Raw genomic sequence first — 18,201 nt, 5'->3', positions numbered from 1 at the left:
CAGAAACTCCCATATTAAGTCATTTACTTCGACAGCCGCCCACTACATCACTCTAAATCATCTCAAAACATATTGTGACAAGTACATCCTCAATAAATAACCAATTACATCAAACATTTTGTTGGCCCAACGGTACCAAAAAGTACCAATCAATCAACCAATAAAGGTCCACGTTAGGGACAATTAGTGACAAGTGGTCCACCGCCAATTCGGCCAATCGGACAGTCCCAATTGTACGGATTGATGGTCCTCCGTTATGCAATTTAGTGGTAGTTATTTTGTTGATGATAGACAGATTTTGATGTGTCGAAATAATATAACATCTTGCTACTAGATGAATGAGCATACAGTATTGCTTTTTGCGTCAGTAAAAAGTCTTGAATAGTTCAGGGTACGTGTGAAACCCATGACAAACTTTGCTATGATAAATTTTAAAGCGATTACATAAATAATTCATTTCATGATAGATACATGAAGCTTATTAATATGCTTGTATTACAGCTGAAAAATACCACATCCATTAAATTACGAGAATAGTTGAAAATTATTGTCGAAAATTCCGCTGTGTGTGCCAGTGAGTATGAGTGTAAGGGCTAGTTAAGCAGCTTCTGGATAAGTAGGATCATTTTAAAGATAAAGCGACGACTAATTCCTAAAACAACCTGTCATGAGTTCGAATGATACGCTAACCGATTACTCAGAAGTTGTGTTGTTGGGCTTATGGTTACAAACATTAATTTATTCTTATACTTAAACTAAAGCATACCAAAATAAATGTCAACATTCGCAAAGCACATTAACAAATGAACTGTAGTTGTTTGGCGAAGCACCACGTGCGTGCGGTCGACGAACTGGGCTGCACGCATTCAAAATAAATGGCGCTACCGTGCGCATGCGCATGCGCATACATACACCAGCGCTAGCTAGAGCTACTGTACCCACTGTGACCGTTAAGTAGCCAATAATGAGATTAGCAAGGACTGCGTGTCTGTATTCGTAAGTAGTAAAACAGTTTTAAGGCGACTTTAAGAGGCTATCTTCTGGATATTCGGAAGAATAAGTGTGTGTCGAATGTATAAAAATATCCCGCAAGAAAACTTCAGTTTCACAAACATAAAATAACGCCTCCTTACCATAGGAGCAGGCAGAGACCAAAGACGGTTTCTCCCTATCAAGGTTTTCGTTTTCAAATCTAATTTGTAAAAACTTAGTTGGCGATATAAAAGAGAGGCCCAGAGATTTTTGTCAGCTCTTCGCACTAGTTTTACCTTCCAAGATGACGATTGATTCGCTTTCTATATCAATGGCTATCTTGAGCGTCAGAATAGATATAATATGATTTTGGTTTTGATTAATGTCTTACATAATAAGTCAGCATATCTGGTAATGAACCAGTAAAACATCAACTTCTGAGTGTACACTGCAAGCAAAACTACTATGATACAAATCATCAAGACATTTGTAAACCTGCAATGCCAAATGGTCAGCATTCAGAACAATTCCAGTTATTACCTACTTGATTTAAAGACATCATCATTTATGCATTAAGATCATATCTGACACGGGCATCAAGGTAACATAATCGCTACAAATAACAATAGCAAATTGCAATTCAAAGTCATTTCAACTTGCAAAAACTCTTGACATATGCAATTTGAACAAAAACCGGCCAAGTGCGAGTCGGACTCGCGCACGAACGGTTCCAAACCATTATAATAAAAATAAATAAAAAAAAAACCACATAAATTGTATGGTAACGCCCCTAAATATTTTAGTATTTTTTGTTATAGCAGCAACGGAAATATACATAATTTGTGAAAATTTCAGCTTTCTAGCTAATACGCTTTATGAGATACAGCCTGGTGATAGATGGACAAACAGACGGACAGACAGACGGACGGACAGACAGCAGAGACTCAGTAATAGGGTTTCGTTTTTACGTTTAAACTACGGACCCATAAAAATCGACCTATCCTAAGGAATCAGTACTTCACAGTCATCCTACAGACTTATAATACAATATATCAAATCGATACGTAAATGCATTCGATTAATGCACTCGAGTTCTCGAGATCTCGATACGTTGTATTGATGCTCAATCTCTCGGTAAGATGGTATCGATAAAAGATATGTGAAGTGAAACTTGAGAAGTAAAATGATTCTGCCAATTGATATATTATTATTAATGCCAATACTTATTCAGCTTTGCAAAAGCTTTACACGTTTGTCATTAATGCAAATCTGTACATAGAGTATAGACACTGCATGACGGCCACGTTACAGTTTTAGCTGTTTTCTTTCTTTTAATTGATACAAGCATTATTATTTCGGTACACAGGGCTGTTAGGCAGGCGATTGTCGATGCGATAAAGGTCTAGTCTGGACTGCTGCCGACACGTTCGTAAACTTCGTACCATTGGACTTAAATAAGAATTCACTGTTTCAGAGATATGAAAATTTAAATTAAAAATTTACCGAGCGGACTATATTACCAATTCACATCATTTCAAGAGGTGTGAACTAAATAAGTTGTTGAGAAAGTTCAAGGACAATAACTAAATACAAGGGATTTAAAAACTAACTTTACTATAAGAGACGGTGTGTTCCTGAAGCACGGATTGTGAATTCAGACCTTTATCATTATTGACGTAGGAAGTAAATCTTCGAGTCTTAGTCACAAAGAAACATAGATATGGATAGATCCACTACTTCACATTCATATTGCTTATAAAGTCATTCAATGTTTAAGTTTTAGCTAAATATTGCCGTTGGTTGGTTCAACCTACTTGTGGTTATTGTAACCCAACACCGCGGTACCGCGGCGTGAGTTCATCAATGTCACTGTTCAAAATGTCAGTATTTAGGTCAATGTGGTCTACAATATTTTAAATACACCTATATACCCTGCCTAATATAGGTATACCTTATTTAGAAATGGCCTATTTGTAGATTATTCCAACTAAAACCCTGATTGGTGCTTAACCCAGAATCCCCAAAAAGAAATTTAACCGCAGAGGCAGACAAATTATTAACAATATTTTGAGCAACATTTCTGTTAAACCTATAATTCTATAACGAAAACTGTAACACTTATTTTAAACAGGCCCCGCCTCTCAAGTAAATAGCACAACAACTTGAACTAAACGTCTCAAATGTCAAATATTCGCGCATGAGTCCGCATGACATTAGAATCACCTTCGACTCCCTCGAGAACATACATACATACAAACATACATAACATACTATTAGATCATTATAACGGGACTATGTATACCTGAGATTTATTTTTATAACTATGATTAACATCAATAATTATCATTTAAGACAAGAAGTGTAACGTAAGGACCATAAAATATATGGCGACAGATTTGCTCCTATAATACAAACGGTCGGTAAACGATCTGTGGGTTGATGGAATTACCGTGCCAATGGTTATTGGCACGGTAATTCCATAGATGGGTGACCGCATAGTGGTATTTGAACAGAGCGTTTTCGTGCTTCGGAGGCGTTAAAAGCCGTGCCAAAGGCCTGTCCGCCGGCTTGAATAACTTTGACACTAGGTTGATCCACTAACCATACGAATAGATAAATAGAATGAAATCCGGGCCCAAAATGTACGCTAAGTATCATCAAAATCGGTTTTAAACAACCAAAGATATCTTCATTTAAATACATGCGGGCGGAAACAGCAAATACACTCTAGTCGAAACACATAAAACCCCCAGTGACAAAAAGGCATAAGTCTACATCTACTCAAAACTACATAAGCCATTCTGTATTAGATAATCTAGTAACATTATAGAAACGGGTTTTGCCAAAGTTATTTGAACGTGAACCGGTTGTTGATGTCATTTGGCACATTAGAGACAGATATTTAGACTTAATGTTTTATTGTACGTGTATCAATCATATCGACTGATTATTGTGACAAGAGTAAATGGAGCCTGTGGTGGAAGAGCTACTGTATTTTTATTCGGTTGAGTAAAGTACAGTTTAGTAGTATATTAGGTCGGGGAAAAAGACTTTTCGCATTATAGTATGTATGAACTTGTAATAAAATCTTTCTCTACACAAAAATATCGATATTTGGGTACCTACCTATTGTCACAAAACATTTTTGGATAACTAGCCGGCTGTCGGTAGTCGATAGTAGTAGAGAATTGCGGTACAGTAGCTCGATTCTCTTCTACAATCGACTACCGAAAACCAGCCTGTCATGGAGAAATTTTGTATGAAAATCTGATCAGCGCCTCTGACGGGCGTCGCCGCGTCGTAGGAAATATTTTGGCAGTACAATGACATTCTAAATGTCAAAATTTCGATACTCAACAGTACCGCCTTTATAGAATAGCACTACTGGTATCATGTTATAAGTACAAACATACACTATAAATGTAATTTATCAAATAAAAGACATCATATGTAACAAATCAATTCACTATTTACAAAAGAAATAATCACTAAGAAGTGTTCGCAAGTCATTTGATCAAACGGAAAGAGTCGGGTTACGGCGGAAACACTCGGCGGCGTCCTTTGAAGTCGTCTAAGTTCTTTTATCTTTAACTTTAGACAGTATTCACTACTGTTTGGTTAACACTGAAGGGTTAATATGTTTGGTTCAACACTTATGGATTGTAAACTATTGGTGATTGTGTAAGACAGTTTTTAATGGGTGTTTGTGTTTCGCTTTGAATGATGGTATGGTTGTTCCTGCTTCCTGGTTTAATGGTCTTCAATTTTGAGGTCAACTGAAGGAGTAAAGCAACACAAATTATGTCTAAAAATAGCAGTAATCTAAGATTAGCTACTTGTCACTCATAGTTATCTAAAAACTAATTGTTTATGAAGTTTAAATTTTTAATTACTTAATTAATTATTAATTAGTGTACAGATTTTCATGGCAAGAAGTCGAGAACAATTGAACTTGGCCACTGCTAAAAGTGCTTAAATACTTATACGTTATCTTATTTCCGTAAGTAACTAAAGAGTAATCACAAATATTTATATTTGCACAAGAATTGAACCCAATACAATTAGCAATATCTACATCAATTCTCTAACAATTAAAATCATGCGAGAATTGAACTCACGACCTAGCAATAGTTAATCCACGCACAACTATTTATACCAATAGTAACAAACAAATAATTTTGTCCATGCAATTTCAAACGACATCACACGTTAAAAATGACATCGTAAACGCACATTACGTACTTTATAACTACAAGTACCAACACACAGTGATTATAGCTAGTTGTACAAATTCACAGCTCATGATACACGCACATACGTTAAAGAACAAACTCGGACCGGATGCGGACCGTTTACGAAATTTCACCCACGCTTCTATTCTGCTAGACAAATATTAGTCGGACTGTTGTGTAGTTTAAGATATACTGTAGTAAGCGAGTGTTGCAGTGAGAAGATATAATGTGCTAGTAAAAAGAGTACATAAGTACAATAAGTATATACATACATAACATAAGGCCTGTTATACTCGAAGGTATTAACAGAGTTGTGCGAAATAGAATTGCGTTTCGCCTTTTACGATAGAACTTTGAGCTTGTTTTCTATATTTTTAAAGCTTAAAAGTATTAATTAAGGCTGCGTTTTTATCAGAAATGTTTTAAGGAAGGGTGACACGAAAAGAAATGCTACCAATGAAGCGGTTTTAAGCACGGCTAAACCTAATATCATCTTTATCAACATCATTATATTGGAATCGATTTACCTGTTTTATTAAAGAAATTATCTCTGAATCATAGGTGTTATGCATGAAAACATTGTATAATATTTTATCTTCCACTTATTTTCCTAAATAAACAAAAAATATAAAATACTATGTTTGCATTTGTGTAAAAACTTTCAAATCATTAATAAACAATACCTATTTAATAAATAACTTTACATATAGTTTTCTTACAGTATCTTAAGAATATCAAAAATACCAATAATAAAAACTATCAAACTAAATATACTTACCTATACAAATCTTATTTACAGTTTCTTAAGAATATCTTACTACCACTACACAACAAGCTTTAATCCAACAGCGTGGGTGATAAAACAACTTAGCACACAGCCTGTCCCAACTAATTTGGACACCGTACTTTAACTCCCTATTAATTCACTATCAACCATTTACTTTGACTATAGCTTTTATAGCTTAGCTTTAGAGGTAAAACTGCTATTTAAACCGAATAATTTAGCAGCTTACGATGGGAAAGAAATAAATGGGACTGAGTGAAATTGATACTCTGGTGTCAGGTGTCAATCGGTTTTTAAGTTTGTTATTTGTCTTTCAAATGGAAGAGTTTGTGGCTAAGGTAACAACAGTCGCGCGCAACGATCTCTCAGGTCAAGCTACACTTGTCGAGGTTGATCAGTGGATGGGTGACCGTATTATACATATGAAGCTCTTACGTGTTTTGAAAGACACGTTATATTATGGGATTTTTATTAAGTTAAAATGTTTGAACTAAATGATTTGATTTGATTTGACTTTACGTACCTAACTGTGTGATATAAATGGAGTTTAATCCATGAAATCCTAATAATATTATAAATGCGAAAGTTTGTGAGAATGTATGTATGTATGTTTGTTACTCTATCACGCAAGTACTACTGGTCCGATAACGATGAAATTTGGTATATAGGTAGCTGAAGACCCAGAATAACACATAGACTACTTTTTATCCCGGAGTTCTCGAGGGTTCGGGATTTACACACGGACTAAGTCGCGGGCGGCCTCTAGTCTTTTATAAGCTGTTAAATCCGTTTTTTACTTGTCTTAATGTCAAGCAGGATATGTGTAATGATATAAAAACGATTACTTTATGACTTGTACGCCTGTTGTCGTCGGCTTAGGCCCACGGCTGAACTGATTCGGCGGCGTGGGTGCAATGCCGTGCGTGGGATCGACTCCCAGGCGACGATGTGTTGATTTGTCAATAATCTCAGTAAGGTACCTAGTTTACTTGAGGTTTTTTCGCTTGGAGTCTTGCTTGTTAATATGGATGGATGACATTAATTATCCAATTCCTTTAATATTGTAGACACATACCTGCGGGCTATTAGTGTACGTCAAATGACGTAACGAGTTAATCACTATATTCTAAGGGAGAAAACAATGTACACAGTGGCTTTCAAATAGTTGTCAACTGATATATGTATATAGGTGATAGCCAGACAGGTATTTTTTTTAGTATTTCACTGCAACTTACCAAAACCAAAATTCCTATTCCTGGCCTTTAACTGTCTTCAGTCTTCACGCTATATGTGATCAAAATCAATTTAGTGGTTTAGTAGTTCAGACGAACAGACAGACAGATAATCACTTTTTAAATATGAATTTATGTAAATAACAGTTTATAAAATTTTGTTCTTAATTACAAATGCCGAAGACAGTAGATATTGCAATACTTATGTAACTAAACGTAACTTCAAACTACACAATCTATAGCGTGTAAGCAGAACACGTATGATTGCGGTAAGACAGTATTGTCATTTAGAATAACAATTAGTTATATGGCGTTAAGCCCAGGTCCAGTTCCTGGTACTAGACCTCCCTGTGATATGGTCTATGTGGGTCATTTTAATAGCAGCACCATAGAAAATGCTTTGCTGGGTCAAACCCAAAGTAAATCAAAATTAAGCGATGTTTTCCCTTTCTGTTAAAATTAAAACAAGTGATAATTAATTCAAATATAATACATAATTTAAAGTTATTGGTATGTCTTGGGTTTGAACTAAAGTAAATATAAACTTGCATTGTAAAATTGTAAAAAAAAAACTTTTGTTGTTAATTATTCATAGTTTAGTATAATATTTTATTAACGTTAAAAGTATGTAAATAGTAAATTGTAACACTTTATAGAGAAATAAAAGTTAGTTTATCTACGTGGAAAAAAGTAAATATTAACTAAGTTTGGTGATTAAAGTAATCATCTTTATTTCGCGTGGTAGGACTAAGACCTGCCTAACCCCCCCCCCCCTCACTTTCGTTGAAGACTGTAACCCAGCAGTAGAACAGTAATGGGTAAAATTATTTTATTTCGATCGAACCTATAATGGTGTCGTGATGTTTTTTTTCCTTGTAACACAAATGGATGTGAATGACCATAGGTTGATGGAAATATGACTATGAGTAACACCATAGTGACTCATTCCTTATGGCCATTGACACATAGGTAGGTATTCTATGACGTCATAGAATTCGACCGTCAAAATGAACAATCACCATTTCATCCTATTATCCTAATATTTATGTATGGATGTTTATTACTTTTTCACGCAAATACTACTGAACCGATTACGAAATGGAAATGAAATTTGGTATATAGGTAGCTGAAGACCCAGAATAACACATAGGCTACTTTTTATCCTGGAGTTCCCAAGGGATCGGGATTTACACGGGAAGGGTTTCCACAATGACGAAGTCACAGGCGGCCTCTAGTTCTAATATAAATGATATAAGAAACACTCAATACATCTTTGTCTGACTCAGGAATCGAACCCTTATGATCAGTGTTCGTATACACTACCGCCTAGACCAAAATGACAGTCTTATTGTATTTTGGGCATATTCTACTTTAGATCACAAATATCTGATTAGTTAAGCTCCTAGAATGCGCGTGGGCAAGTCACCTCTGTATTTGGCGACAGTTGCCGAAGATTGCCGAAGTTGGCCGATGTCGCACGAGGGCAATAAGTTGCGAAGTTACATTGCTTTAGAATACTTAAACATAGGACTTACATACTAATGCTGAGTTAGGTAACTTATGTAGCTACATACGTATAGGCTTGTATTAGTTTTTTTGAGGAAACGTAGCTTGAACACGGAATTACTTGTTTTTTTTTAAATGTTTAGCCTAGACTTAATCAGTGTAATAGTCTCCAATGGTTATGCAAATACATACATTTGAAAATACACAGTTTTCAGTTCATTTTAGACATGATATCCAGGATTTAGGATTTTTCTTTTTTTTCTGTTTTGTTTTTAGTGTTTTAAAAAAGCAATTAAAAACTGGTATATTCTATATCAACTCTGTAGAGCGAGCGGTAAAAAATATTTTCAAATCGAAATAGCTACTAAAACTAAAAAGTTTTAATAAAGTTTAACATACACAATGGCCACTTTTACTAGTTACAATCTATTATTACAAAATAATTTTCACTATAAACTATCTCCCGAGAGTGATAACACGTTGATAAGAGAGAAAAGTAACTGATAAGGTGTAAAAAGTCAACAGCAAATTGTTTACTAAGTCACCGTCGATTACAAAGGCGCTTGTGAAATACAACACTGTTTATGATAACATACCCGACAAGGGATGGGTACATGTCGATAAAATACATACATATATAAAATCACGCCTTTTTCCCATAGTGGTAGGTAGAGCAACAACGCCATTTAGTATAAACTTATAAATATATATTGAAATGTTATTATATCAATGCAAAAGTCCAGAATGTAAATATGTTTGTTCATGCGTATGTTTGATACTCTTTCACGCAAAATTTCTTCTTCTTCTTATATTCAGAATTTTCCGGGATTCTTTCATGTAAACGACGTCGCGATCAGAAGCATAAAAACGGATAGATTGTGAAGATGGATGAAACATTTCAGTAAAATTAAATTTCAACCAACTAATTAGACAATATAAATGTACACCATTTCATAAATACCGGTTATAGCAATTAACTAAAACATATAAGTCACTTTATATGCATATTTCAAATCTTCTACAACCATTAATATTCACCTCATTCAAAATCATTAAATCAAGTCAAAAATCAATTCAGATCATAAACCTACCTTCATATAACCGTGAGAAAGCATAAAATTAATTGTCAGCACTTAAACTGTTCTAAGTTATAATTTGTAAATTTAGTTCGACGTGATTTTCCATAAATCTATACTTTCATCAAAAGTCATACCATAAATATAAAATAGTTCATCTTTTTGTTCAGATAGATTGACGAATCAATTTCCATAAAAAAATCTTATTGATAGTTGCAAACCCAGGCCATACAACCCAGGACACATAACCTGGAAAATTTGACTTAGGTCATCGAACCCAGGACCGAAACAAATACCACTTCAAAAAAAATAACACTATTTTCTATACTTTCCAAAAAAGCGAGCGCAACCGCGTGGATCACCTAGTATAACTTAAGTTCAACGTAAAATTCGATAAACGGTTCATTTTTCTTATTTAATTAAGTATAATTACTCAATCAAGGGAACATAAAACGTTACAAGTTTTTAACTAGCCTACGATGTGCAGTAACTGTTATATAATTGAACTTTAAATATAAATGCTATATAAATCGGAAATTTTAAGGGCTAGCCGTGTCGTTATTAAATTACTCGTAATTTAGATCTTTAAGGGCTTTTTGATAACCGTTTTGAAAAACGTTACGGCATTTTGAATTAAGTTACAATAAAGTGAGATTTCTATTATTAGATCGGGGAAAAAGTATTTTCGCATTATAGTATGTATGAACTTATAATCAAATCTTTTCTCTACACAAAAAAGCTCGACATTTGGGTACCTCACGAGCTCACTGAAAGAAACCTAATGAACCGTGTACTCATTTGTGATTCTTGAGGCCAAAGAGATTTTATTACAAGTACATACATGCTACAATGCGAAAAGACTTTTTCCCGACCTAATAAAAATGTTACTTATAATAAGACAGACAAGTAATTATCCTAGACCCCTTTACAGATTTTACACCTATTCAAGTACTTATTATTCCTTGAATTGACGATTAATAACAATATATATTTTTTTAATAAAAAAACTTAATTACGATTAAAATGACCAGTAAAACAAACCAATGCTTCTCTAATATTCATCGACAAAATAATCATCATTAATGGACGCATAAAATCCCTATAATTCAAATTTAAAAATCCAATTTATCGATATAAAATGCTAAATTATCGATATTATCACGTCACTATGATTCGCGGCATCAACTGTTATCGGCGGTGAACTGTGTTATCTTTGTGAAATTGTACGCCGCAGCTTCCTGGTACACTGATCTTTTATTGAGCAATACCATTTGTGATTACCACTAGTTGCACTTAAAATGCACTGGCTATTGTTATATATTTCGTTTAAAACATGACTGCGATTGTAGCAACAGTATTTTAGCAATACGTTTTCTGTGCTACTACTATCAATAAAGGTTCCATTTGGTTTTCACAGTCAAAATCTGCTAGAAATATTAGTCCTTTGGTACAAACTACTAAGCTATACTTATTAAATATAGTCGATAGTGGTAGGAAATTATGAGAGATTTACGTAAGAGTAATTGTCTTAAACAGCTTACTTTAAATTGAGTCTATAATTACTTAGACCTTATGAAACACTATTAATTTTTATCCAAACTAAATAGTTACTAGTACCCTGTAATTCTATCTCAAAATACTGCTTATGTAAATATTATGGTTCAAACAAAGTTCAGGCAACGTCTAAGTTATATTTTTCTTCGCCTTAAAATTAAGCTATATTTCTCGCATTAAAACCGAAAAAAATCTATCAATGTATACAAAATTTTGCAAGCAGGAAACAGTGCATTTACAAATAGCAAGTTTTCATTCATAAAACGACTCATAGAACTAATTTTACGTAACATAAAATGCAGATTCAGGTCATTGTTATTCATAACGCAGTGGGATATAGGCCAGTCGTTTAGGTGACGGCAGGTAAGCGCCCACGTGCGCACGCGCCGCCCACACGACCGTTTCGCAACTATATCTGGTGATAATATTGTCGTTTACATGAGCTTAATGAAGCAAGATATGTGTTGATAGAGTATATCACTTTTGATGTAGATAATTAATTACTCATCTATATTAGGTTAGCTTCTGCAGATGACTAAGTCCGTGTGAAAAGATTATTTTATGCTGGCAATTACGTCTACGAGGAAAGACTTCCCTGGTTGATAACTATGCTAAATTTTAATCCGGACTATAAACTATATGTATGCCGAATATCATTAAAAGCTGTTAAGTAGTTTTTGCGTGAAAGAGTAATAAACAAACATAGATCCTCATAAACTTTCCCATTTATAATATTAGTAGAGCAAGCTTCTACTTGCAAATTCGTATGTATTTCATACATTCAGCTTTCCAGAGGAAAAACGGATGCCTTGTATTAGTCCAAGTTATCGTATAATATACGTAGAGCAAGCTTCTTCTTGCAAATTCGTATGTACGAAAAGCTTTCCATAGGAAAAACGGGTGCCCTGTCACAGTTTTTAACTATGTATAAACCTATGATTATAATATCAAAATCCATTAACTAGTTTTTTCGTAAAACAGTAACAAACATTACATCCTTACTCACAGACTTTATAATTTATAATATGAGTTACATTCTCAACAACAAAAGAAACTGTAGCAGTCTCAAATTATCAAACCTGTAAGACTTTTTCGGTAACAAAATCTACCCTAATTACAGGTTTCTGAGTACATTTAGCGGTAGTTTATCTATTAAATAGCATTTTTTTATGTGAGTTTTAACGCTCTTGAATGGATAGACTACCGTTAAATGTACCTCAGAAACCGGGGGTCAGTAAATCAAGTAATTGCATCTAACGACCGCTAAGTAGTAATCCAATGACCACTAGGTCAAAAGGTAAGAATTTGTGAATTAGCTTTATATTAGCGAAGCGAAAGTAAAGTGTGACTCATGGTTAACATATGTGGTGATTCAGATTTCTTTGTGGTTGAACGTGAGACATGCAAATATGTGATGTTGACTGGCCCTTCGGACTGTAGTCATCAACCCGAAGTAAATTTTACCAATTTCTTTACCTTTTTGTAAACCTTTGAATAATTTAAGCCCTATTGTAATTGCTAAAATATTTTACAATGGACCATGAAAGATAATAATTATATTTCCTAATATGTACCAAAAATAGATGTTTGTTCCCTAAAATTATCACACACGAGGTATGAATCTATTTCTCTATATAGTTCAAGAACTTCTTTATCTTTAAAGATCTTAAACCAAATGGCTCCAGTCTAACTTCGTACCTACTTCTAGAATACTTGATGTATCTTGCGACCTTACAAATAAGCGTAAAATTATTAATAATTACTTTTATAACAATTTAATTATAAAGTATCCAGTTTTTTGACCTCTAAACAGTGCATTTTTTGATAACACATTACCTTCTTAGTCACAAAACTTTTTGTCTTGATCCACTTTCTCAAACACATTAAAAATATCAAATTAGGTTAAGAATCGTCTCACGCATGCGTCAACTGCGCATGCGCATCCTGTACGTCAGAATTAAGTGCACTGCTTATTGTTACTTTAGGCATCTGACTGTGTTTTAAATGATAGTTTACTCTTTCATTTCTCATACTAACAATGTTAATTCTATTATGCTTTGATTAGTTTGAGTATCTGTGTAATTGTAACTTTATTTTCGTTACTAGCTGACCCGCGCAACTTCGCTTGCGTCACCTAAGAGAATGGGTCAAAATTTTCCCCGCTTTTGTAACATTTTTCGTTGCTACTCCGCTCCTAATGACCGTAGCGTGATATTATATAGCCTATAGCCTTTCTCGATAAATGGGCTATCTAACACTGAAAGATATTTTTAAATCGGAGCAGTAGTTCCTGAGATTAGCGCGTTCAAACAAACAAACAAACAAACTCTTCAGCTTTATTATATTAGTATAGATACATACAATCACATTGTCCCGCAGGTGCAGGTCTTAAGGACTTAAGGACGCCACTTGTTACGTTCCATACAAACTTCCTTTGCATCCATCATATCGATTAGTATATTATGCTATGTTAGGCAATATCCTATGCTTATTCATCAGCTTAGAATCTCGGCAAAAGTAATTTTTTAATCAAAGTAGAACCTACGTTCAAGCACGAACTATTGACAAAAACTTTTGAAACCAAACAGATAAACAAACAAATGTACTTGTCGATTTCTTAATAAGTAGGTATATAGCATTATAAAAATTAGCTTCGATGAATATAAAACAAAACTGCACCAAATGATGTACGATACAATCTGGTTACGAATACGGCCAATGACCAATCTTGAGAAAGCAGTAAAATACGGGATGTGTTGATAGTAATATATTTGTTTATCAATAATAATGTCAATAAAAACTACCTCGAACCTGTCCCGACGTTCTTTATTGACTCCAAATCAATAATTTTAAATGGCAACTTTACTACTTTGATAATAATAAACATACGTATTAGTATTAACATAACCTGATTTTGAAACCGTCATGTTTGGTTCATAAAACAAAACTCTTTGAAATAAAGTAGATCGAAATTGTTTTCACAATCGAGTAATGTGTCCAGTTTCAAACTTGCGGCCTGCCCCGGTTTCGTCCGGTTTAAAGTGATTATACACAAACTTTTACAATTTTTACACATAAAATCTTGAATCACTCTATCCATTGAAAAGATCAAAATCTGTGGCATATTTTATATGCATACATAAAGACAGACAGCGGAAAGCAACTTTTGTTTATATTATACTATGTATATTGACAGGAAAGGATTAAATTATAAGTCTAAGCAATGTTTTATCTATACTTACAGATATTTTGACCTAAGAATTGTTAATACTTTGACAACAAATCTGCAGAGAGTCTGACTAAACTAAACTTTATGAACTATCCTTTTGTATGTAGTATGCAGTACCTAGTCATTTCCTAGTAGAAATAGTCTTCCGCCAAATCAATATTAACTAAAACCTTCATAATACATTCACAAAATACAAAGTATCAAAACCTCTTCCTTCTTCAAAGAGACATTCATTTGAACGTTCCGAAATCACGACGTTATGACAAGGTACATGGCCACCGTTGTGCCGGCGCATGACAGCTACTGCGCACGCGCGCCTGATTTATACCCAGGGTTACCAGGTGGATGAGAAATACGGGATTGTCCTGGGAGACAATTAGTGAAGTATTCAGTAATAAATAAATATGTAGATATATTTGGATAGTTTATACACAGTCATACGATTCTGAAAACAACAACCAGACAACCAATAAACATACTTATATACTTCTAAATACATACTCATATTTATCTTAATTCAGAATAGAATATTCGTGCTCATCAAACAAAAATTTGTCCCGCGTGGCATTTGAAAACACCAAACGCAACGGTTATTGCAGCGAGGTAACCACGTTAACTACTACATTAAGCGTAACTCTAAATCCTGAGATCCCCAAACGGAACCATTTTTGGGGGAGTACCAAAGATTTTAATTGAATTACAGTCTTTCCTGCTAAGGAACATGGATTAAATAAGTTAATAATCAGGGTAATATTCTGGTTTATCCGTTTCTAGCATTAGATTGTCCTGGAAATAAACCACAATATTTTCACCCTATTCATACCGGCAGTGCGCCGCCGGTGAATCCTGTACAGCTTTGTTATATGACGACAAAGGACGGGAGATGGACGACATGTGACTGGTAGACTAATGGTCGTATATGTAGCTTAAGGCTTAATCTTGATGAGGTTTTATGTATTGCAGTTGAAAATACAGTGGAGGACAAACATTGTGGTGAATGTTATAATGTAAGATCTATTTCAGCTTATAAAAGTGATATAGATCTAACTTCTTGACCAAGACTTTTTTATCGTAATTATATATACCGCCTGTATACTTTTGTATATAAAGCCAATAAATAAACAATGGTGCGGTTTTAGGTGCAGAAAGAACTTTTAGTTTGGATCTCAAATTACTGTCAGGTATATACTATTTTCATATTTCAAATTTGCGAAGAACGACCAGTATCCTTATAGTAAGTAAATATCTGATTTTAGTGAAATTAAGAACAATAACGCAAACAATTTAATATAATTTTATCACACCCGTAAACCCTGTAAAAACATATCTTTCTATTCCTTTAACCCAATGGTTACTAAAATCGGAAAAAGACTCTACAAGGCGAAAAAATACCTTTTAAATATCAATAAATTTATACCCACAGCGAAATCAATAAAAATATCACCATCATTAGTCATACGATACAAAGAGTATATTTATCTGCAATCTTAAGTGAACAAGAGGTCCATTGCTGTCCATTGAATACCTCCATAACTAATGACCATATTTACCATACTAATATTATAAATGCGATAGTCTGTCCGTATGTCTGACAGTTTGTTACGCTAAATAGCTATACCGATATTTATAAAATTTAGCACTGGGGTAGCAAACATAAGCAGTTATAGAGTGTGTTCGATATTATTTAATAGGTCACAGCTCCTTAAACTCCTTGCAACATCAAGCATTTGAAAAGAAAAATTGAAAATAATGTGAAAGTGTCCCGTCAGTTCTTCTTATTGACCCTATCTTTCAAACTGCCGATAGATTTACTAACTGCATCTATATCAATCGTGTAAGTTCTTAAACGATTTGATTTTGATTTCGTAATTTTTTTTTTCATAAATCACCCCTAAGCTGCCCCGTAGCTGAAGCGCAGAACGGAATTTGTACACGAGTGAAGCCACGGTGATAATCTAGTTATGAATAAAACTCGATAAACTGTAAGGTAGCAAAGGTCCCGAGGTCTCGTTAATTTACTAGACTTATGTATTTCAAAGTGGTTGGTGATCTCATGCCGCCATTAACATTAATGGTCCTCACACAGTGGAAGATTGTTTAACAGAGAACAGATAAAGTCGTAACATTCTTATTACTAGTCTTGCAAAAAATTGGAATGTTTTTTCCAAGAAGGCAACAATTCATGATGCAAAAGTCAAATGGTGAGAAAAATGGTTGATTTTTTTGTTTCTTGGGCCAGACTAAAAAATGGCAGTGGTCTGCGTGCATGTGATTTGTAAAATTGATTTGTCAGTTTCGCAAAACACATGCATGCAGTTGATTGCATTGCAACTGCTGTCCATGGAAGAGACGAGGAGCATTTTAAGTTTGAGGACTTTCGGAAACTCGTAAAGACAATTAATCAGCCAAACTTTATGCTTTACAATTTATATGATCTAAAGTGACTAACATGAATCGACAAAATCCATATACCAACGTAATAATTATCTCATAAAGATGGGAATCACTTGCTCCACCAAAAGATCTACGTATTTATCACATGTTAAAAGACCATTGGCAAACTTTGACCACACATTGCTGTTGATTTAGACATTTTCCTATAGTCCTATAATATCAAAAAGCCACTTACTTGGGTTCTTGTCAAACTGCATAGGCGTGCACCGGTCCAGGGTGCGCACAGACCCATCAGCGTAGTTGCGGTACCCTGGTTCGCAGCGGTACACCGCACCTGGTCGCGTTACATTGTACTGGTATGCTGCGTACAGCTGGTCTTCGGGCGCTCCCACCAGGATCCTGGAGACAAGAGAGAAGGGTTTATTAGTTGGTAATTTTTTGTAGTTTGCTGTTGAATGGAGGTCTTTAGAAATGTATATAAGCAACATTAATACTTTTGATTATTCTAGACTGCCCGTGTGGCGCGGTTGGCAGTGTAACTGCTGATCATGATGTCTCAAGTTCGATTCCCGGTTCAGACAAGTATTGATATTTTCTAATTTACATTTGAATATTTCTAGAAAAATCCCTGAACTTGGTAACACAGGGGGGGGACAGTCTATTGCCATATAGGGCAATAGGCCGGCCCCCTATAAGATGAGATAAACATTGTTAAGGACGAAACGCGCGTGTATTTTACACGCTTCTGCTACACCTAGCGAGCAGGAACAAATTATATTTCTTTAAAACAATTAATAATAGCAACTATCAATGGCAATTAACACTACTGAAAGTGGCATCGCGTGATTCTCAAATCTCATCACGTATCTTTCAGCATTCATAAGTGTTGCTTGACTCATAATCCACGCGCACATACAACGAGCTATAATAATTGTATGCTTATTTCATTCTATACTTATACCATAGATCTTAGCTATCATGAATCTAAAACATCAAAATTTGCAAAGACCACGCCTGCTTTACTCTTACTGAGGTGAAGACAGGGTTAGGAAGACCTCTTACAGGGTTTAACTTTTTACACCTCAATAACTCACTGCCTGACTCGAAAATCGAACTCAGCACTTCGTAATCGGCAGTTGCATCTATGCCAGTAAAATTCACGATACCACAAAGTAATCGCAGATCAGTAGACGAGAGGAAACGGGTCAAACAATCGTATATC

The 18,201-nt window shown here is 34.6% G+C and overlaps 1 protein-coding gene across 5 annotated transcripts in view; it reads right to left on the bottom strand.

Annotated features, from left to right (window-relative positions):
* Positions 1 to 18,201, bottom strand: part of if (integrin subunit alpha inflated) — a 126,091-nt gene that overhangs the window by 69,409 nt on the left and 38,481 nt on the right. For all 5 annotated transcript variants that reach the window (XM_076113874.1, XM_076113878.1, XM_076113877.1 and 2 more), the window contains exon 2: positions 17,215 to 17,378. In XM_076113874.1, coding sequence (XP_075969989.1) covers positions 17,215 to 17,378 — 164 coding nt within the window. The remainder of the gene's footprint in view (positions 1 to 17,214; positions 17,379 to 18,201) is intronic.

Source organism: Anticarsia gemmatalis, chromosome 4, assembly GCF_050436995.1.
Source record: "Anticarsia gemmatalis isolate Benzon Research Colony breed Stoneville strain chromosome 4, ilAntGemm2 primary, whole genome shotgun sequence".
Lineage (NCBI taxonomy): Eukaryota > Metazoa > Arthropoda > Insecta > Lepidoptera > Erebidae > Anticarsia > Anticarsia gemmatalis.
This window is presented reverse-complemented; position numbering and strand designations above follow the sequence as displayed.